Source organism: Zeugodacus cucurbitae, chromosome 2 (genome assembly GCF_028554725.1).
Source record: "Zeugodacus cucurbitae isolate PBARC_wt_2022May chromosome 2, idZeuCucr1.2, whole genome shotgun sequence".
NCBI classification, from domain to species: Eukaryota; Metazoa; Arthropoda; class Insecta; order Diptera; family Tephritidae; genus Zeugodacus; species Zeugodacus cucurbitae.
This window is the reverse complement of record NC_071667.1, coordinates 3,762,719-3,785,058: the sequence shown is the minus strand read 5'-3', so window position 1 is coordinate 3,785,058 and position 22,340 is coordinate 3,762,719. Positions and strand designations below refer to the sequence as shown.

General features: G+C 32.9%; 1 protein-coding gene across 8 annotated transcripts in view; it reads right to left on the bottom strand.

The window, feature by feature from the left end:
• LOC105221556 (RIMS-binding protein 2) overlaps positions 1-22,340 on the bottom strand; it is a 60,397-nt gene that overhangs the window by 9,011 nt on the left and 29,046 nt on the right. For 2 of the 8 annotated variants that reach the window (XM_054225640.1, XM_054225643.1), the window contains exons 8-20: positions 18,355-18,919; positions 18,175-18,286; positions 17,846-17,991; positions 17,578-17,778; positions 16,443-16,633; positions 15,972-16,373; positions 15,646-15,907; positions 15,329-15,567; positions 13,168-13,257; positions 10,302-10,886; positions 9,369-9,674; positions 8,381-8,663; positions 2,984-3,051 (exon numbers count right to left, since the gene is read on the bottom strand). In XM_054225640.1, coding sequence (XP_054081615.1) covers positions 2,984-3,051; positions 8,381-8,663; positions 9,369-9,674; positions 10,302-10,886; positions 13,168-13,257; positions 15,329-15,567; positions 15,646-15,907; positions 15,972-16,373; positions 16,443-16,633; positions 17,578-17,778; positions 17,846-17,991; positions 18,175-18,286; positions 18,355-18,919 — 3,450 coding nt within the window. The remainder of the gene's footprint in view (positions 1-2,983; positions 3,052-8,380; positions 8,664-9,368; positions 9,675-10,301; positions 10,887-13,167; positions 13,258-15,328; positions 15,568-15,645; positions 15,908-15,971; positions 16,374-16,442; positions 16,634-17,577; positions 17,779-17,845; positions 17,992-18,174; positions 18,287-18,354; positions 18,920-22,340) is intronic. The other 6 variants (XM_054225649.1, XM_054225654.1, XM_054225660.1 and 3 more) reach the window with 5 other exon arrangements.

Below are 22,340 nucleotides of genomic sequence, written 5' to 3'. Positions count from 1 at the left end.
TATGAATTTTGAGAAGTATAAAAAGTCGCAAAAAATTCTAAATACAATATTTCCAATATTGCCCAAAACCCTCTTACTATTTATCCTTTGTATGAAACAAGCAAGCGATAGCAAATAATGTCACATTGAGGCCTTGAATCAAATAATCATGCCAAACTCGGGATTTTATTAAATACTGGGGCATGACAATATGTTCAATTCAAATAATATTCTCAAATTCATTGACCCGAATAAACTACCATCTGGAACAATTTCCAACTGTGAAATAGTAATACCAACCTAGTCTGGGTTATCGTATACCTTGATTGTATAATAATTGAATTGACTTTTTTGTATGAACAATTTTTAAATACTGATAAATTGCTTGCCCTCTTTGTTACCACATAAGTTTTATGTGTCTCACGCTGTTGAAATATTTGATTGTTATAGAAAGTAGTTTGGTATATACGCTCTGAAAGGCATTGGGATCAGTTTTAGATCCAAAGAGTTACATATTTATATTTGTGATTTTTATAGAAAGTTCTTTGGTATATAGAAGATTTACGGTTCCTTAAACATTGGACGAAAGTGCTCCATCTCTGAAAGTGTTCGATGCAGTACCCGCTGGTGGAAGCCGAGGAAGAGATCCACTCCGATGGATGGACCAGGTGGAGAAGGACCTGGCTTCGCTTGGTAGTACCAATTGGCGCAAACTGCCATAAAGAGAGATGCGTGGCGCGCTGTTGTGGACTCGGCTATAACCGCGTAAGCGGTGTCAACGCCAGTCAAGAAGAAGAAGTTTGGTATATAGGCTCTGAAAGGCATTGGAACTAAATCTAGATCCAAAGAGTTACATATTTATATTTCGAGAAATCGTGTACCGATTTCAATATATCCCAACATAATAAAGGTAAAGATGTTTTTTTGGAAATTATGAAAAAATGCTGTACTTTACAGCATAGTAGGATTATATTGTATTTACACCCTGTTATCATCCTACCCGTTTATACTTATTACAATTATAATGATAACATTTTCAACATATTTAAAAATAAAGTGATTGTATTTATAAGAAATAAAGCAGAATGTATGAATATATGAAATGTATGGAGGATACTGTGGTATTGTGGAACTCCTTTGTTGCCATTGACTATGTTTCGAGTGCTTATGGTTTATGTTAGAAATTTATGAATTTCAATCTATTGCCGTTTTATTATACAATTTAATTATTTGTCCATTAGTATAATGTTTATAAGTAGTCCTTAAGAATTATAAGTTAAGACGTTAAATGAAAATGTAATTGTATATTTCAAGAGTACGTCTAAACCAGAATTGATTCTCAACTATTTTCGTTATCCTAACAAATAATAATACTGTTGTGTTTGGACTGAAGAAACACGGACAACCAATTTTGCTTTTCAAAACTATAGATTTTGAATTTCTTCAGTCTGCATTAAATGGATATAACATCATTTATGTTTGAGATAAACTTAAATACTTAATTGGATACTTAATTGTATTATCATTATAATAAAACAGCAAAAGATTAGAAATATTGCTCGTCTAGAATGTATGAAGTAATCTGAATAGACATTTTTATTTGCATGAAGAGTGAGCTGATTGTTCAAAATATATATGCTGGAAGTGATGAAAATAATAAATGAAGAAACCAAAAGTTGTACGCAGATAAAATGATAATGGTGGTGAAATGTGAAGAATAAACTGAAAATGTTTTCGAAATGCACAAAATGTACGTTTGCGGGGTAACTGTATATCATAATATCAACAAATAGGAGTACTATGGAAAAATAGATAGTACGAATATAGTATTTGGTAATGGTAACTACAAGAGTTTTGTTCAAAATGTTGCTAGTTATACATAAAGTTTTATTTGATAATTTAGTTTTTCGTTTGTTGAATTTTTATATATATATATATATATACGAGTATATATTGGTATACTGACAATATGACGGTATTGGTTGATAAGTATTCATATTTATATATAGTATATAATATAGTACTGTAAAAAATGCTTGACTGTTACTTGGTTTTTTCTCAAATATTGATTTTTGTTTCGCTAAAGTTTTTGTCCAATTTTCGCATTTAATGAATTTTATTTTAATTTAACTATTTTCACGTTTTGGTATTTTTGTGCTGTAAATTGAGTTCGAAAATTATGAAACTGTATCTTAATGGTTCAATAAAATATAGAAAAAAAATAAAACTGTAATATTTTTAAAAGGATAGTAAATGAAATTAAATAACACAAGTATATTTTTATCATCTTAACTTCCTGAAACTAGTTGAAATAATATTTGAAGTATTGTTTTCAAATCAGTTGCTGAATAGAGAAAATTTTAAAATTTTAAATTTTTAGTAAGAAAAATGAATCTCTGTTTAGTAGTTGATACCACCTTATCTATATCTAGAATATATAGAACTTATACGACTCAAAAAATATTAAATAAGCTTCTGAATATTTAGCGCTCGTTTATAATTTTCTATTTCTTGATGAATATTTCATTGACGAAAAATATAAATAAATTTGAATGTATTTACTCTAGTGCCTTTGAAGTATTAAAATATTTATATGTACAATTCTTATGAGCTTTTGGAAAAAGGATTCCCAAAAAACACACAGCAACCGATCTGAATAACGAAAATAATATAAAGGCTACAAATATTTTACAAAACTCAAAACAAAAAAAAAACACGTAGAATTCCAAAATTATAAAAAATAAACTTAATAAAAATATATGAAACATATTTTATATACAGGGAAATAATTTATTTGAAGTAAAATATCAGCAGAAATGGACTGGTTGGAGAAAAGAGAGAGCGGGATGGTGATAGAGTAATGTTTTTCTGGTTATATTTATACATGTATTTATATAGATATTGTTTTTGCTTAATAAATAAGACAAGAAAACGAAACAGAATGAACGAACGTAGAGAAGAAATGCGTTTTTTTTTTCGTTAAAAAAGAGAAAAGAGTATTTACCTGCGTTTGGTGATCGGGGGCAGGGAGGCCCGTGTTGTCTAACAGTGTAGGGGAAGCAGGGCGAGCATCTATAGCAACAAATATAACATAAAGACTTCACATTTACCACAGCAGACCATTACAGAAAAAGAAACTAAACTAAACTTAACTTTCGAGTTTCGAATAATAAATTAATGAAAGTGTTTCAATTTTGAAAAATAAATTACAAACTAATATTCAATATAATACAATCTCGAAATGATTAGAAAAAAACAAATTATATATATTTTTTCTATTTTTTTTTTAATTAGCCAATATTTGACTCACTATAATTTGTTTCCTTTGCCCTATTTAACTATTGTTCTCTTCTAATTGTTTTAATTTGTAAAAACCAATTCTTGTGAAAAATGCACATTCATATAGATATATATGTATAAATAGAAAATTGAAATTTTTTACAGCGTACATAAACAAAAACAAAATGAAACTTAAATCATAACAAATAAATGCTTAAATAGTAGAAGGATAGACACGTAAGTAAGTTGCATTAAGTTTTGTTTCGTTCTTGTTTTGTTGTTAATAAAAACACACCGATCAACTGGACAGACACCGGCTAGAGTGACCAAACAAACGATTATATTCACGTTTATGAGCTGTTAGTGCAGTTTTGCTTAGTATTTTTACAATTTAGTCACTGTAGTTTAAGCTTTTTTTGTTTTCTTGTTATTACACATAATTACAAAATGATCGCACCAATATGTTTATTTTTTGTGTACAGGCAAGTTGTAATGCAAGTACATTTACGCAGAGCTGCATTTCAAATATATTTGTACTGTATAAATAGTTTGCAGCTAAAATAAAAAATGTTTATAAATGCATTTATGCAGAATAAATATTTTATATATGTAATTATTTAGAAAAACACACACACACATATATATATATGTTTATAATATGTATGCCTCTAACAAATTCACCTCAAATTAATTAAAGTAAAGTTTTTGGGTCATCAATAGTAAAAGGAAGTGATCAAAATGTAAAAAATGTGGAAATAGCAACAAAAAATTAATATCACTAGACGCAATCATGATAATTTGCATATTACCTCATTTAATATTAATTATATTTGTTATAGTTGTGTATAAACACAAGTCTTCTCATTGCATATCATTAAAAAGTACGCGATGTCGATGTTTCTGCTCATTATTGTGTACTTAACTACTGTTTATTTTGGATGTCTTTTTAATTTTTTTCATTTTTAAACTGGCAATGTTTTTGTATAATTTTGTTGTTGTATGTTAAATATGTATTATGCGACATATCGCTATATAATGAATATTCATATAAATACATATATAACTGCAGCAAATCAAACACTCTGTATTACCTTTATTGCGCGCCCGTATGTAGACTTCCCGGACAAATCACTTATACACATTTCAAAAGTAGCAAATATTTACAATTTACAGTTTTACAGTTTTCGTCAGCATTCGTTTAATTAATAATTTTAAATGGTAATTATCTAAGTGTAGTTTTCACAATAGTCATACATTAGTTGCTTTTATATTTAAACTTATTTACAAAAGATATGATTTTTATATGTGCTGGATACCGATTTTTGGGACATTTATGTAAATAGGTGAATATAAATAAGAGAATAGTTTTATTTTGTGCTCGCAAGGCGTATGTTGTTGTTTTTGTTGTTTATGTTACACTACAAATACTATAAAAAATAAAATTTTGCCTAAAGTAAAACCTGAAATCAGTCAACCCAATCTAACCTTTCTTTTAATATGCATGTATATAATAATATATAATTATAAATTACAGACTACCAATGGAAATGTAGCAAATGTTGGACAAGTTTTAAATGCGGTTTGAGTACAATGCGCCCGTGCTACTTGTTCATATCGGAGTTAGATTTCAGATAAATATTTCATAATAAATAATTCATTTTCCGCAATAATAACTGATTAATATATTTTAATTAACGATAAACCGATTCAGTGATATAAAGATAAGATAAGTTCTTTGACATTAGAACTGTTCGGTACATAGCTGTTAGTGGTGAAGGTTCATTGAGTATGAGATTGGAAGGAATGTCACTGGAACTCTTAATTAGTAAACAAAAAAAACATCTGTTTCAATTTTTTATTTCTGAAATGTTTAATTTGGCAACATTTCTTATTTTCAAATTTATTTGGAAAACATTTCAGTTAGAAGCAGAAACTATTAGCTTCCGTTCGAATTGCGCTATAAATATTGCTTGTCTTCTAATAAATGTCTATAAATAATATAATTATATTGATTTTAAGCAAGTACATAAAATACAATATAAAAATGTGTAGTAAAATTAAACAAAGGAACGAGTAAGTTGGAAAAGTTGTCTTGAAAATAGCGTACATATAAGGGCACAGAGTAATCACAAATACATATATAGTAACAATAAATGACTCCTTAAATAATAGAGAAATTTATGTGGACTTAATAAAACTAGGCAGTTAGAAGGTTTAGTGTCATTAAAAGTTTACATCAACTGTTGCAAGAGTAAAATAAAAGGTATTTGAAGATTTCAATTTTGTTTACCAATTACTTAGTGAACCGAACAAAGTTATTCAAAACTGGTAACGAGTGATAAAATAAATTTTTTCTTTCGAGTTGAGTGATGTTTTATTCTCCTTATATATTTTTTTGTTGGTAGGAAACCTTTGCCCAACTATTGAAATTTCATTTGTTAACCACCAATAACTATCTAACGCCATAAACTTATATATTTACATTATAAAGTACGGATGTGATTTCGAAAATTTAAAAGCTGATGAAAGGACTCCTCTTTGCTATCACTATGCACTGTAATACTAATAAATAGATAATATATTTCTAGGCATCCATGTAATACTTCACAGGAAAAACTTTGGTGGCATAAAAAATGTTCATACAAATACTTTGACAGCGTTTTTGGCAACTGGCAACAGTCTTCTTAAAAACTCATTGGTAATAATAAATATATAACGAGTAGTAGTTAAATGAAAGGCCCTTAATCCGCCTTAGAAACTCAAAAGGTATGCAAGCATTATGGCATATGTATTATTTCTGTTTACTCCTTAATTTCTAGATTTTACATGCATATATCAATTATACAAAACTATGAACGATAATAATAATTGGTCAAAAAAAGTTTAACATACAAAAAATGTATGAAATATATGTATGTATAAATGAAATTTTCAATAGATATTGTAGTATATTTAAACTCTAAAACGAACGAAAGTTGAGACCATCATGCATTTTTTAACGAATGCCAAATTTCGACATTATTGAATTTCCAAATATGTTCTACTTCGATAAGTTTCAACGCAAAAGGCGTCAAAAAGTATTCTTCAATAAAATTCTATGGCAGAAATTAGGTAATTTTCCACTTGCGAAGAATTTAAGTGAATTCTGCTGAAAAAATCGTCTGATTATTTTGCTGAAAACAAGCGGGGGATGTATGTACATTGTACATCGTAAAGCTTTCTAGTGTCGAAATTCAAGTAGTTTTAGAAAACACTTATTTAGGGACTTTTCATTTGATCCAAAAATGACTTTCAAAATCAGTGAGAATAGACCAGATATTAAATACCCATGGTTTCACAGGCTGTTGCAATTTTACCGTTAGTTTTCAGGACGAGCAATAAGGGATAAAGAAAGAAAAATCAATGGAAAATTCAAAGAAAATTTAATGACATTTAACAGAATTATGCGTAATTGACTTTGATAGAAAATGTGAGGAACTCTGAAAGGTGAAATCGTCAACAATGGCATTGTGTTTAACTAGGAACAATTTAAAGAAAAAATCAAAACATTTTGAAACAAGTGCGGAGTTAAGGAAATTGTTCAACTACGTTTATATGTATGTAAGAGTACCATGTGTCCAATATGTAAATTTAAAATTCACGCAAATTACAAAAAAATACGGTTCAAAAAAGTAGAATGAAAATTAATTTTTCAAAAGGACGATATTCACTAATTTCGCCTTAAGTGACATATGGTACTCTTCCAACCATGGACCGTTGAGTGGCCACCCAAAACAAAACTGAAGGATTTTTAATAAATACAAAATATGCCGTAGAAAGTACAACATCGACAACAAGAACAACAACTATTTATATTGAACAGCTTACATTTCGCATACTTTTTGCATTTTCATTCAATGCAATAAACCAAGGATCTTGAAAAAAAACAATAATTTAACTGTGCCGAAAGGGAAATTGTGAAAATCTTTAAATATAAATATATACATGTACATATTAAGGACTATAACTGGAAATATTAAAAGCATTGTATTTGTATTTAAATGGACTTAACGCTTTGCATTCACTAAAATGAATAAAAATGAGAATTACAACTGAAAGAAAACAATTTGGAATCAAGAAAGAGTTAAAGCTTAGGAAAAAGTAAATTTGTAAATTGTTATTGTTTCTTTTTTTTTTTTAATATAATTCAAAGAAAATATATATGTAGTGCGCATATTTCAGCTTAGTTTAGTTAGAAGGAAAATTCATTAAAATAATAGTAATTTGTTGCTTGTAGTTTTTCATTTGAACTTTTTTCTTGTTTTTTTTTTTTATAGTATAGTAAACTGCGGACAAATATATATATTTATTATTTATTTCAGTTTTTCGGTTTAAGTATTATAGTTTTGTAAATGTGTCATATATATGTTCATACGCATCCTAACGTTTGTTTGCGCCCTGGTTTCTATAGAACAATTTACACTGAAGAAAATGAAAGCTCCGAATTTGTAGTTTAAATCGCCTGAGTTTGTTATGCCAAAAAGGGTTAATTAATTGTCTTTGATCACATAATGCGTTCGTGAATATTGTAATACACATGTCTATCGTTGTAAATAAATTATGTTTTTGTTTTTGTGCCTAAATTTTTGTTGTGCCTAATCAAATTGTAAATTGAACTCTTTAAATAAAATAAGAACAAAAAATCATGTAATCTCAAGTATATATAGTTAAGTAGTATATATGTATATTGTATAATATATAATAAGTAGATATGAATATGGCAATAATCTAAGTATATGTAGAAACTGACCTTCAACTGTACATTTTATTGTTTCGTTCGAAGGCAAATAAAAACGAAATGAAGAAATGAAAATAGAATAAAAATTACAAACTTATAATCACAGAAAATTTGCATAAAAAGATAGTTATAAGTACAAGTACACGTATTTTTTGTTGTATGTATACCATTTCTCATTTTTTATATCGTATATATCATTTTGCTTTGTTTAATGTCTGTTAGTAATATCAATAAGTAATTTGTACGAGTACAGTTAAATATTTGTGCATGTATGTATGTATACGACAGACATACATACAATAAGCATATGTAGAGTACGTAAATATTGACACAAAATTGACTTACTTTTGCCAATGGAACCACGTTGCCCAGTCATGCCGGGCATCATGTTATCTCTGGGCGGTGGCGGTGGCCCTCTGGCGCCAGGACCTTGTCCTCTGCCCCGTTGACTTAGGCCACCACGTCCTGCCGGTCCCATTTGATTGTTGTACTGATCGGGTGCTTCGGCGAGGAAATTCGACGGCACGAGACCGCGTATACCGTCTAATTCACCCATATAGAAACCATCTTCGTCCATATCACCATAAACGAGTATTACTTCACCCGTTTTGAAGCTCAATTCCACCTGCTGTGGTTTTCAAAATAATATTAATTCGTTAGTTTGCTTCATAAACCGGAATGTTGTTATCAGTAGACACTTTTAAAGAGATGAATGCAAGAAATATGTAGGCACATTCGAGCTTACACTTTCTACACGCTATCTCCTAGAGGAACAGTCTTAGATTTGTATACCTAGCTATGTCCCAATACCGAATCGAGGTTGACAATAAAGTCATGTAAATAGGTAGAGCACTATGAAAATAGGGATCAAACAATCTTACGTGGATAAAATAACATACTTCGGGTGCTATAGGTAGGTCCATGATCTAAATGTGATCCTAATATTAAATAAGTCATAATTGTACGCTTTAGGGCTATGCTATATTACGAGCTTATAATAATATTTCCCCATTAATTATTTCGTAATTAGTCATTAATTTAATAAAGTAAGCTGGTTCATAGAAATTTGCATTTTACAAAGCTCTCATAATATAGAAAAATTAGCGAAGTCAAAGCAACAGAATACGACCACTCACATTGCGTGGAACTTTTTGATTTGCTTGGGGAGTTCCAAATAGTTCATCTATGAAACCACCTAAGAAACCGCTACTTTTTTCCTTGCGCTAAGCAACAACAACAACAGTAGAACATTCAAATAGTTAAAGGCCCGATAAATTAACTAATACAAATAATGTCTAGTAATTAAATCATAAAGGTCTTTGTGTATACTTACTTCGGCGTCCACATTTGGACTCAGCTCTTGCGGGTCGTAATCATACAGTGCAATCATACGTTTCACCGGCATGTTTGCATAGATATCTCCCCAACGATCGCGACTTACATTGCGCATACTTTGTTGCGGGCCACCCTGACCAGGCATCACTTGACCCGGACCACCAGGCTGCTGTTGTACGCCCGGCATTGGGCCCATACCGCCGGTACCATCATCCACTTCAGTTACCATATTGTGCGGCACATAACCACGACGTCCGCGCAATTCACCCCAATAAAAGCCATCGGCATCTTTGTCGCCGAAAACCTGTATGGATTAGACGTGATCAATGTGAGAGCTTACAATTCATCGAATATTACATGTGGATATATGGAATATTATTGTCTTTTTAAAACTTATGTCATAAAAAATACATCAATAACACTTAAATGAATGTCTTGAAAATGGTTTTCTTTTTTATTCTGAACACAAGACTACAGCGGATGATTAAATATCATATAGCAATAGACTAACGGTTAAGGCATGCAACTTGGGTTTAGTGTATAAGAAATTACTGCAAATCTGATCTGTTTAATTAAAATGTATATGTATATGTAAGTGAGTAAGTAGCCGATTCTGTAACCGATTCATTCTCGCTCCGATTGGCAAAATCAATATTTTAAAAAGAAACTGTTTGGTGGTTGGTTATATGCGTATGCCTCATACCTTAGAGGTTTAGAAAAAAGTACTATTTGCTTCAGCTATCGCGTTCTCCACACACTTTTTCATATGCTAGCTCACCTCAATTCACCTTTGCTGGTGATTTTTGGTCCGTTCTTTTAAATATTGTATATTGTAAAGAGTATTGTTTTCACACCACCCTGTATACTAATTCTACACATTTACTACATACCAATATTCTACTATATGCTACCCCACAACACTACCACATACCTTGATTGTGTCACCTTCTTGGAATGGCAGTTCTTCATCGCAGCCATCTGGATTTGGACTCATTGTGCTTGGATCGTAGTCGAACATAGCGACGAAATATCGTGGCTTCTTTTGTGCCGCCAACTGTTGTTGTTGGGTTAATGGTTGTTGCCCAGGGCCCATACCCATTTGTCCCTGTTGTTGTTGTTGCTGCTGCTGTTGTTGCTGTTGCATTTGTTGTTGTGGATTTAGTGGACCACGCGGACCCATAGCACCTTGCATTTGACCCTGCATTTGTCCGGGCATTTGACCTTGCATCTGCCCCTGCATCTGACCGGGCATTTGACCTTGCATCTGCCCTTGCATTTGTCCTTGCATCTGTCCTTGCATTTGTCCTTGGGCTTGCATTTGTCCCTGCATCTGGCCGGGCATTTGGCCCTGCATCTGTCCCGGTGTAGGTCCACGTTGGCCGGGAAAACGTTGTTGTGCGCCCATTTGACCCTGCGGTCCATACGGTTGCTGTCCAGGTTGTTGTCCGCCCATCATCTGTGGACCAGGAGGTCGGCCCTGCATCATTGGCCGCTGCCCGGTTCCCGGCTGATAGCCCTTCATTTATAGCAAATGGTGCATGCATTTGTTTGTTTTTATGTTTTATTTAATTTTTGGATTTTTGGATTTTTGTTGGATCGTCCAAATCATCGGTTTGATGTGGTTTCGTAGTAATTATTATTGTAATTTTGAATTGAATCAAACGAATATTGTTAAGTAATGATAAATCAGGCATGAATTTTGTTTATAAAGAAATTTTGGAATTTAGTTTAATTGATTTAATGCTACGATTTATTGCTGTTTTTACATAAAATTATTCACTGTGGCAACGATTCGTATTTAGCTTTTTCCACAAATTAATAGATGTCTGTATATGGTATAACGTTATCAAACTTAAAAATGTAAGCGAAACTAAAATACATGAATAATCTTAGAGGCGCATCACATTACAATGATTTGTTGTAGGTATTACTTATACATATATTTTACGAGTATTTAGGAAAAGATATAGAGCTGAAGGTAAAGGAAAGTACAAAGCTACAAGTACAGAACGAAATTAAGTTCGAAATAGAATGCCTACCAAGAAATTATTCACGCAGTAAACATAAAAATAAGCTGAATAAAATATGAATTTACCTACAGTTATACAATAGATTCGGCTTAACGAGAATTCGGGTATAAAATAGAGAGCTTACATTTATTCAATTTATTTTTTTAATGAAAGTGTCATGATATGAAATCATGACATTTCTCCCTTATATAATACGTAATGTCCTAAAGACACTGTTTACTGAATTAACATATAGAACTTTTATTCAACTCCTATCAGCTATCGTCCTAATCCTAGTAAAGTTTAATTTTTAGTTAGTAATTATTGAAACTGTCATGCTCCTTACAAAAATTGTATATAAACACAGTAGGGATATTTTACGGAGATTACCACACATTTTAAATAATTAGAGACAATTTTGCTAAATTTCGTTATAATCGTCCGCGCCATCAAGTGACGCCTGGTCAGAAAGAATTGAAAAAAAGCATTATCGCAAATCAACAAATCTGTGTTGATATAGTTTTGTCCAAGTTAGTGTAATAACAGCGGCAATATTGTGTGATCCACAAAAAACAAACTTGTGTTGAAGAGTATTACTCTCAATTTTAGAACAGATTCGCACTGGTTGAAACCACTAAAAATTGTGTACTGGCTTATACAGATTTAATCTCACACTTGTGTCCAAACATGAAAATGTTAAGTATTTTTTAAGAGAGTTATACTGTTATAATTATGAATATATTTTTGTTCCGAAGTTGGATAATTGAGAAACCGAAAAACAAAAATAAACTTCTTTGAGCAAAACACGATATACAATAGAATAATGTACGGTATCCATTCCCTCTTAGTGTGTTATTCACACAAAGTTAGACAATTTGAATTGGTTTTTATACTCTAAGACCAAACTTTTGGCGTATTCTCAAGTGAAAATTAGACCTAACCATAATTTCGGATCAGATATATCGGAAACATTATATATTTTCACTTGTGTAATCAAAATATTTATTGTTGTATTGTGCATTGCGCTTAATTTATTCTTAATCAATTGCTTTATACAAAAATTATTTTTAAAACGGTTTTGTATTAACTCTTAGAAGGCATGTTCAAATTCAAATTTGTTTTAGAAACCGCTAAAACTAATCGACAGTTGAAGTACTTATTTTGGGTGAGTGACAGGTAAATCGGTTCTCAAATCTACACATCCGCTAGAATCACAAAAGTACTAAATCTAAAAGCGTCATACATACATATTTATGTGGGTAATTTTGATGTGAGAAAGTAATATGGTTTTCAGTTTTTGCAAGCAAAATGTAGGATGTGATATGGATGAGTACTTCAAAGGAGCTGAGTTGAGTACGTAAATATGATAAGTACATGATTGTAAAATATCAACGCTTCTAATGTATTTAACGGTGTTAAACTAAAAACAAAGTGTTTAATATATTTTTATCAAGAAAAAAAATACAGTGTAACTAAGTGTTAAGCATTCAAATGCATTCAGTTATTCAGTATTTACGTAGTATAGAGAAACAGTGTTGTAAAATGAAATTGTAATCGGTAATGTTGGTTAATGCCAGCAAGACTAGCCGCTAATTGTAAGTGTTAAATAGTAAAAACAATTAAAACTAATGTTTCGTATATTATGTAGCAATGTATCTTTAGTTATGTAATATTATTTTAAATAATTAATATTTTATAACAAAAGTAATTAAGTAATTAATTCATTTAAGTAGACAAGTAAGTAGTAAGTATGTGGTAAGTTTATGTGTTGTTGGGTGAGTAACTTACATTGACATTCTGATTCACTTGACTCTGAGTAGTAGGTTTTGAGAAGAGGCCACCGAGCAGCCCACCTAATAAGCCATGGCTTCCGTCAGGCTGCAGTGCGAGTATTATAGATGGATGCGTTTGGGTTTTATGAAAATTGTTGTAAAATGTTGGTTGGTTTGATTTTGGTTTATTTTATTTTTTTTTGGAGTTGTTTGATTGAATGTTAAAAATTGTTTACTTGATTGATTGATTGTTTGATACGAGTAGTTGGATTTGTACGTTTTTTGTAATGTATGTATATATGTTTTGCATTTTAGAAAATAAGTACATAAGTGAGATATTCTTGACTTCTGCATTTCCTAATTACAATTAGGGACGTTTAACTATAAAACATTACATTAATTGTTCAATAAAATATTCAATTCATTTCAAAAATTCAAATAACTTCGTTGAATGAAATTTCAGAAAAAATGCACAAGTCACAAAAGTTAATAAAAAAGTTTTTAAATTGGAAAAATTCGCTGATTCTTCGAAACTCAGTAGACATGCTCAAAATATTTAAATCTTACTGTTTTTTTTCTATTAATTGGTTTTAAACCACGAATAATTTATGTCAAACTTTACATACATACATTCGTCAGAACTCTACTATTGTTCTCAAATTGTCATATAAAATGGGGCTCAAAATGTGGGACCTTAGGGAGTAACAACTAAGTTTCGCATAAAAAATTGTTTTAGTGAGTACAGTGCAATTAAATTTTGCTTGTTAGTATTACTTAACTTATATTTCATAAAGCTCAGACAACACTTACAACAGTATCAAATATATATATTTAAGTAATCTTATTTAATGCAAAAGAATTTAGAGCAGAAAAAATGTATAGTGTTGTAGAAAACATTTTGTTTCAGAATATAGTTCAAAAGTAGGGCAGATAGATACACAGATTAGGTGTACGAAAGTAAGAGAAGATAAAATTGAAGGACGAAAGGAAATATGGCAAATGGAAGAGTGAAAAATGTTAGAGAGATTTTTTTTCACAATTTAAATAGCAACAAATAGTAAAGAGAACTTGCAAATCCGAGATTATATTATTTGTTTATTTCTCTATTATTTTTGGTAATCAACTTTATATACGAGTATGATTATAAAGGCTCGCTTAAGCTCTGTATTTTTAGTCCGTTCCGATTAGAAACTCAAATTGTTAGATATAAAATAACTCCTTGAAGTTCTGCAATATTTGTCTAAATACCAGTATGAGCTTGGAACAGAATTTTTGACGCTCTCACCACAACAGCATCTTTCTCACACTTCCATTCGCATTTTGAATCCACACATTTACAGTTTTTTACATTTTATAAATATTTAAGCCCGCGTTCATAAAAAATAAAATGCTTTGCAATGGTAAGGAATGAGACATTTGTCAAAGAAGCCATTTTATAGAAAATTGAAACTGCATTCTATTTTTTATGAATTACAGGGGGTAGTGTGTCGGCTGTTATTATATTTAATATAATACATATGTATATTTAAAATTTAATGGCAAAACAAAATTTGATGCAAACGCAAACAAAAGCGCACATTGTTTCAAACATAATCTTCCAGAATATTTCAAACATTTCCTGTTGAGTTAGTGGGTTAGTATTGAGTGCTTGTGATATTTGTGCTTGTGTTTTGAGTGTTCTTTTCAAGGTGTTTACTCTTTATACCAAAGCAATAATTTCACGGAAAACAAAAACGAAATCTGGAAATAGTTTCATCCTTTGGTTGTCTGCTTGTATGTATGTATGTATGTATGTACACATGTACGATTATTGATTATGTACAGCGCGCATGAACTGATTTTCCAAATAATACATTGAAATTGTAACACACACAGAGGACCATAAACAATCGAAAAACGTTTAAAATGTATACCAATTAATTTGAGAACTTGAAAATTGAAAAATAGTTCGAATTTAGTTTCAACAACTCAGACGGAGATTTCATATTTATGTACAATGTGCAAATGTTTGTGTTTGTGGGTATATTTATTTGCGTATAGTTGTAGTGATATCGATTGTTATCGAAAGTAAAAATCGAATGTTTTATCGATATCGAAGTAAGTGTACTTATTTTCTTCGTGTTCTGTTGTTTCTGTTTATATTGGTTAGACTGCCTTTTACGCATTGTATAGCTCACCTGTTGTCCCGGCTGTCCGGGCTGTTGTTGCCCCGTTTGTTGTTGTTGTCCGGGTTGCATTTGTTGATTCGGATCATATTGATGTGGGTCCTGACCCATCATGTGCGGCTGTTGTTGCTGATGCGGTTGACCGGGCATACCCATTTGGCCAGGCATACCATGTGGACCGGGCTGCATTTGTTGTGGACCCATGCCCATTTGCTGTGGGCCTCGACGACCAACTGCACTGCGCACTGTATCTGTAATTAAAATTCGTGTAACACAGTCTTGCCTTAGTCCCCCAACGTTTCGTTTGTCCAAAATGTGTAGCAACTCACTTGGTATTAGTATCGGTGCACTATCGGCCGATTGTGCGTCTCGCGATTTGGTGCGTATGGTGACCGCACGTGGATTGAATACGCCCAGTTTGCCGATATCGATGAGCGCATGATCCCCAGTTGGTGAATTAATGTCTGTAACTTTTTTACCATCGGCGTACACAGAATAGCCGGTTACGGGGCCAGAAGATGTTGGCCGGTTAACCGGCTGCCATGTCACCAAAATGGTACCATCTTGAGGACCAGCCTCAAGTTGGATATCCTAAAAAGATATTGAAGTGTGTGATTTAAGTTTCGCAAAGAGTTGTATTTTAATGCGAACTTACCTGTGGCGGATCGGGCAAACCCTTAGTCAACGTACGGAAATCAGCATACGCACCCGGTGCTTCCTCCTGCGGGCGTCCCGGTGTCGGTTGTCCACCTGCCGCTCGCAAATGTTTGGCCCGCACAGTGACTCGATATTGTGTGCTCGGGGCCAGCCCGGTAATGGTGTGGCGATAGACACCCGGTTTGACTGTACGCACTTCCACGTTATTCACGCACACCACGTGCTGATGATTGGAGTTGGCCGGTAACCATGATATGACTGCCGATGAACACGTAATATGTGAAGCACGCACCGCTGAGGGGCCTAAATGCGAGGTGTCACGTCCAATAATCATTGTGCAAGCCGCATCACGTGATGTCTGACGATTCTGTGTAACACTACGCACGCTGATACGATGCGGCTGTGTTTGTGTATAAACATATACGTTCGTATAGTGAAACCAAGCAAATAACACGAATTGACTGCTTACCCTATTCGAGTCTACGCCCTCTATAAGCGCTCGTGTTCGCTCATTAGCCTTTACCGTTACTTTCAGTACACCATCGACATAGACATGATAGCTGTCAATGAGATTATAGCCTACAGGTTCAGGTGGTGACCAACCAATGAGCACACTTTTATTTAGCTGGCGCTCGAGCGTTAAGTGTTTCGGTGCTGGAACTGTGAACCAAGATAATAACGAGAACAATTTATTAGCACTCAGACATAAAATATCCACGTTAGGTTTATTCTCGGGATGAGCGAGCACATTTCTAACGATAACTGTACATCTCTAACATTTGTTTTTGCTTCTTTCGAAAATATTTACAAATAATTTATACAAAGAGACAGAAAATATGAAAGCAATCCAAACTACCAACTGAAATCAATAAGCCATCAGTAAATATATATTTTTTCGGAAAATCGCACTGTGGCTGTGTTATTGGTGTTCCATTTTCATATAAGTCCGATTCCTGAAAGTTGCCATTTCTTTTGGTGTCATCATGTGTTATCTGAGCAACAGACTCTCAAGATTTTTAAATTATGAAGTTGGTAGTGTACACAAAATAAGCTTCTAGTCACCATAAGTAAACGCGATAATATCCATGTAAGGCACATTTAGCACAGAGAGGACTCAGGAAATAAAATTAAAAATATGGTTGTGATGTTGAAACAAACAGTATGGAATATAACTAAAGTGAAGGTGGAGTGAAGTTTTGACAGTCAACAAATTATCTACAACATTTTTAGCAATAACAGTAAAACCTCGCATTACAGATATATGGCACTAGCTTTATTACTTTATGTGAATATTTATTTAAATAATTTTTTATAATTTTTTTTTTTGTAAAATTTCAACTAGCCTTCAAATGCAGGCGCTGAACCTAAGAACAATTGATTCAATGGCCTCGATGAACCTATATAGCTAGTACGCATGTCGGAGTATACTTGCTCACGTTTCAACCACATTCAGATTACAACAACAAATCAATTGAAGAAACATTAAAAGCATAGAACAGTAACAGAGGAGAATAAACCAAATTAAATTAATTAATTGAAAAAAATTAACATTTTATTAACAAATTATAGATCAATACGCGACTTTAGATATATAAGACACTCACCATTATCACTTATGTCATCTTGATCGTGTTCCAGATCTGTGTGCGTCTCACTCAATCGTGCTAAATCCTCCTGGGTGTGTGTGAGCAATGGATTGTGTGGCGGCAGCGAGGGCAACGAAGTAGTATCACATTGCATTGAACCATCCTCGGCGTCGCGTAATGTCGACAGTACTGCCTGATGGAATTCCAGCAGATCATCACCTGTAAGGCAATATAGAATTACGGATATGAATATGATCAAATGTCAATAATCGAGCTTAATAGTTACCAATCAAACGTTGCACAAATGAGGCGGGCACGAGACCTCGCCTACCATCCAGCAATTCGGCATCCAAATACCCGCCTTGGGGTTCACCGCTGGTCCAAACAAGTAAATAATCGCCAGCACAAAGCGATAATTCGCCTTCAGCTTCCCTAATGAAGTAAATACAGAAGTGTTTAATAAAAGAGTTATCTAAAAGCAGTTTGTGGAGAACCGAACTAAAACAAGACAACTGGAGTACTGGAGTACTGGAGTCTAGACATTCTGCATAGTCATAATCTCATATAAAAAAGACGCTCTTCTAAGCGTAAACTTAACTGCCATGTCGTACTTACTCTGGTGGATCGTACGGAAAGCGCGCTATGAAGACGCAGCATCGTCCCTTGCCCGGTATGTCCAACATGTCTACTTGTGGTTCACTAACACCGTTTAAATTATGATTGCGCGCTGCAAATACATCGAATTACCATTAGATAATATTCCATACACACCTTACCACATATTGGCTCACTCACTTTCCAAATCCAATGCGCCCAACGCCAAATTGCCACGATTATGTAGCATTGATGCGCTCAAACTATCGGTGAACTCATCGAGTCCCCACGTGCTGGGCGGTATTGGCGAACACGGCGAGCTTCGATTGCCATAACGTGTCAACGGTATATCAATCTCATCGAGCATTTTCATTTTCGTAGCAGTACGTAATGCAGCCGATGAGTACGGATATGAGGCGCTCGAACCAACATCAATGAACGGTGGGGGATATGAATTGGGTAGACCACTGGTGAGTCCACTTAAACCACCAATACCAGTGCCGGCGCCTAATCCATACAACGAAGAGGGGCCCGTCACTCCGCTCAAACCCGACAAACCGGTAGTGCCCAGAAGAGTGTTCGTATCGAGCATATTGCCCAATGTGGGGTGTGTCAACGACGAGCCTAGCGGTGGCACTCCGACGGTACCGGCACCACTTAGCCCCAGTGCCGAGTAGCTGCTCGTGCCGGTCGGTATATTATGCGCGTTCAACGACAAGATGGGCATGGTTGTGCTCTGTAAATTATACAGTTGTATTGTGCCACGCTATTTTATTAATTTATTTTCATTTTTTTCGTTTATTTCGAAAATTTTGCAAAGTATTTGGGTTTTTATTTATTGATTATTATTTATCAGATATTGTGTTTTGTTTAATTTACATACAAATTTGTGATTTATTTAAATTCAAAATATATAAATTTATATATTTATATTTTGTTTGGTAAAGGTTAGTATATTTTGTTTACACAGTACACAAAAACAGACACACACACAAATTGGGAATCAAGAGAGAGAGAGAGAGAAAGAGAGCGCAAATATATAGAGACACAAAAAGAAGTGACAGATATACCGTATATTCGTTTTGATTGATAAGAGACAGCGAGATATTTAGATAAGGACAACATATTTAAATAATTTATATAAATATAAGAATTGAAAAAAGGTAGTTTTTGATTATTTCGACACAACACAGTTGAACGGTTAGGTTGATGTATCACATTTTACATATTTTCATTAACAAGTTTTGTTTTAAACATTCGTGTTAAAAAAGAAAGAATGAAAGAGACAACAGCACATATGAAAGAAGGAAAGAGAAATGAAAAATTACTTGCTTTCAGTTACCGTTGCTTCACTTTCAGTACGAAAGAAATTCTATGAGAAAATATTTATATACGAGACGAGTATGTATGAATATGTAGTATGTGCGAAACAATATATTACACATACGTAAGAACTATAAATGGTTATATGTAAATAAGTAATATTAGATACGATGCTGCTAAATACGTTTATGTACGAATTAATGTACGAAAAATGTGTTTATATACTTATAATATCTACTTATGTCCTTCTAGATGAAGATCCATTATATTTTCTGTAGTATGAATGTCGTCTCAGACGAATGCTAATGTACATACTAGAGACAGGTGAAGCATGAAGTTAGAATGTCTTAATACGAGCGCAAGTGAATGTAATGCTCAACTCGAGTAACTAGTATGTAAATACATATGTAATTTGAACAACAGCGTATTAAAGCGTTTTCGGCTATCAAATCTTTTCAGCAACTAATGAACAGAGCAAAGTGGGAGAAGAAAAATAAGTCACTTGAATACAGAAACATACATATACGAGTATACACTCGTTCAATATCGAGTTGAAATCAAAGAAAAAGCGTTACTCTCAACGTAATCATATGCATTGGGCATCAATATAAGCGTATATAATTTTTATTTTTTTAATTTAATTTCAATATTTAACACACACAAGCATACATACAAACACAAGATAACAATTTAATTTAAATATTAAAAAGTTGCCATGCAATTATTTTCAGCTTTTTTTATAAAAATGTATAGATTTAATATATTTGTCTAAATTTTAAAATGTTTCTAATATCAAGCGTGTTTTGTAATTTGTCAACTGCGCGCAATTGGTGTGGTCATTAGGGTGGCCCTTAGCTGTATGGAGGATAAAAAAAGTTTCTGAATTCTCGATCGCACCCCCTAGAAATATGTGAATAGCCCAAGAACTAGTATATACAAAGTTTTGGGTCAATCAAAAAAGATTTAGAGGTTGCGCAAGGAGCTTGAAATCCTGAAAAAATAAGAATTTTTGCCATTTTTATGCCTCAGATTTCCATATTTCAAAGTCACACTATCCCTTACTGGTTTTCCATACCGTAATAAGATAATAAGAATAACATTAGAACCGTTAAACGGTATATCACGAGCATGCGACGCTTGAGAATGCACCACACTAAATTTACTTTCATATTTGTATTTCTGTAACTCTATCATCAATCGACCGATTTTTAAGATTTTGGTAATTTTGGAAAGGTAATAAAATGCAGGTCTTATTACGGTATGGAAACCAGATAGTATGGCTTTGAAATATGGAGAGATACTAGTTTTTGGGCTATTCGCATATTTCTAGGGGGTGCGATCGAGAATCGGAATACTTTGGAAAATAAGGGCCAACCTAGTGGTCATATATCAAATTATTGTCGAGAATTGATATTGAAGACTATGTTCAAAAACATATACTGTTAAGTATTTCAGTACTTAATAATATCATCAAATATCTACTCATTAAAAGCTGATATCTTCATACTCAATAAGTAAAGTAAAGTAAATAATTGTTTAACTATTACCATCGAAATTATTTTTCAGTAAATAAAAACATTGTAACAAGAATGTTAGAATGTAAACTCAATTTAGCATAAAGTAAAGCAAACGTCACAAGAATCGAATATCTAAGGCGGCTCCTAAATACCCAACCTTACGACAGAATAGATAACAAGATAATTAACAAAATATGAAAGTAGCCATGCAAATTGTTTGAAGGAGTAAAGAAGTTTAATAAATACAAAATAACTTGAATAGTTTCTAAAATGATTGGCTGCTTCTATTTAACCAGTGTGTCCTGATGTAAAAAAGGGAGCCAAAAAAGCTATAGGCCATATCCGAACGACTGCATGGCTGCAGTACTTTTTCATGGCAGAAATTACTCATCATATTGTAATGTTTTGCTTTTAGCTTTAAGCTTTAACTAACGGAACAAATAAATATGTAATCTAACAAGTAAGGAAAGGTTAAGTTCGGGTGCAACCGACCATTTTATACTCTTGCAAATTTATTGATGTAATTTTAGAAAGATAACACAATTCGACCCATATATTCGGCATAAAGTTCAATAGAATAACGAAAATCATCATAAATAGTTTATGGGGACTGAGGTAATTCTTGAACCGATTTCATTCGTTTTCACCACCAAGATACAATATATCGAAGGCTATATGCTCACTTAATTGTATATTACCTATAATTAGGTATATGGGATCTGGGGGAAGTTATGACCCAATTTTGACCATTTTTGGTACAGAGACAAACTGTTATAAGAAAAAAATTCAGATGAAATGAATTACATTAAAATATTTGAGAGATTTAACTATATTTTCGGTGAAAAATTACCCTTAGGCACTAAGTTCTTCATATTCGATATCAGGGGCCTTGAAAAGTCATAGTCCGATTTTGACAATTTCTCCACAAGTGGTGTTACAGCTCAAATACAGTATTTTTGTAAAGTTTTATTCCGCTATCTTAATTGGTTGCTAATGTATATATTATAAAGTGAACGAATCAGAAAAATTCAAGATTGAGTTAAATGGGAGGCACTTTTTGTAATTTTCGACCTAACCTTTGTATGGGAGGTGGGCGTGGTTATTATCCGATTTCTTTCATTTTTGGACTGTATAAGGAAATGGCTAAAAGAAACGACTGCAGAGAGTTTGAAAGTTTATATAGCTTTATTGGTTTGCGAGTTATATACAAAAAACATATTTGGGGGCGGGGTCACGCCCACTTTTCAATAAAAATTACATCCAAATGTGCCCCTCCCTATGGCTTAGTTATGACACTGTATAGGTTTTCGGTTTTCGCCATTTTGTGGGCGTGGCAATGGACCGATT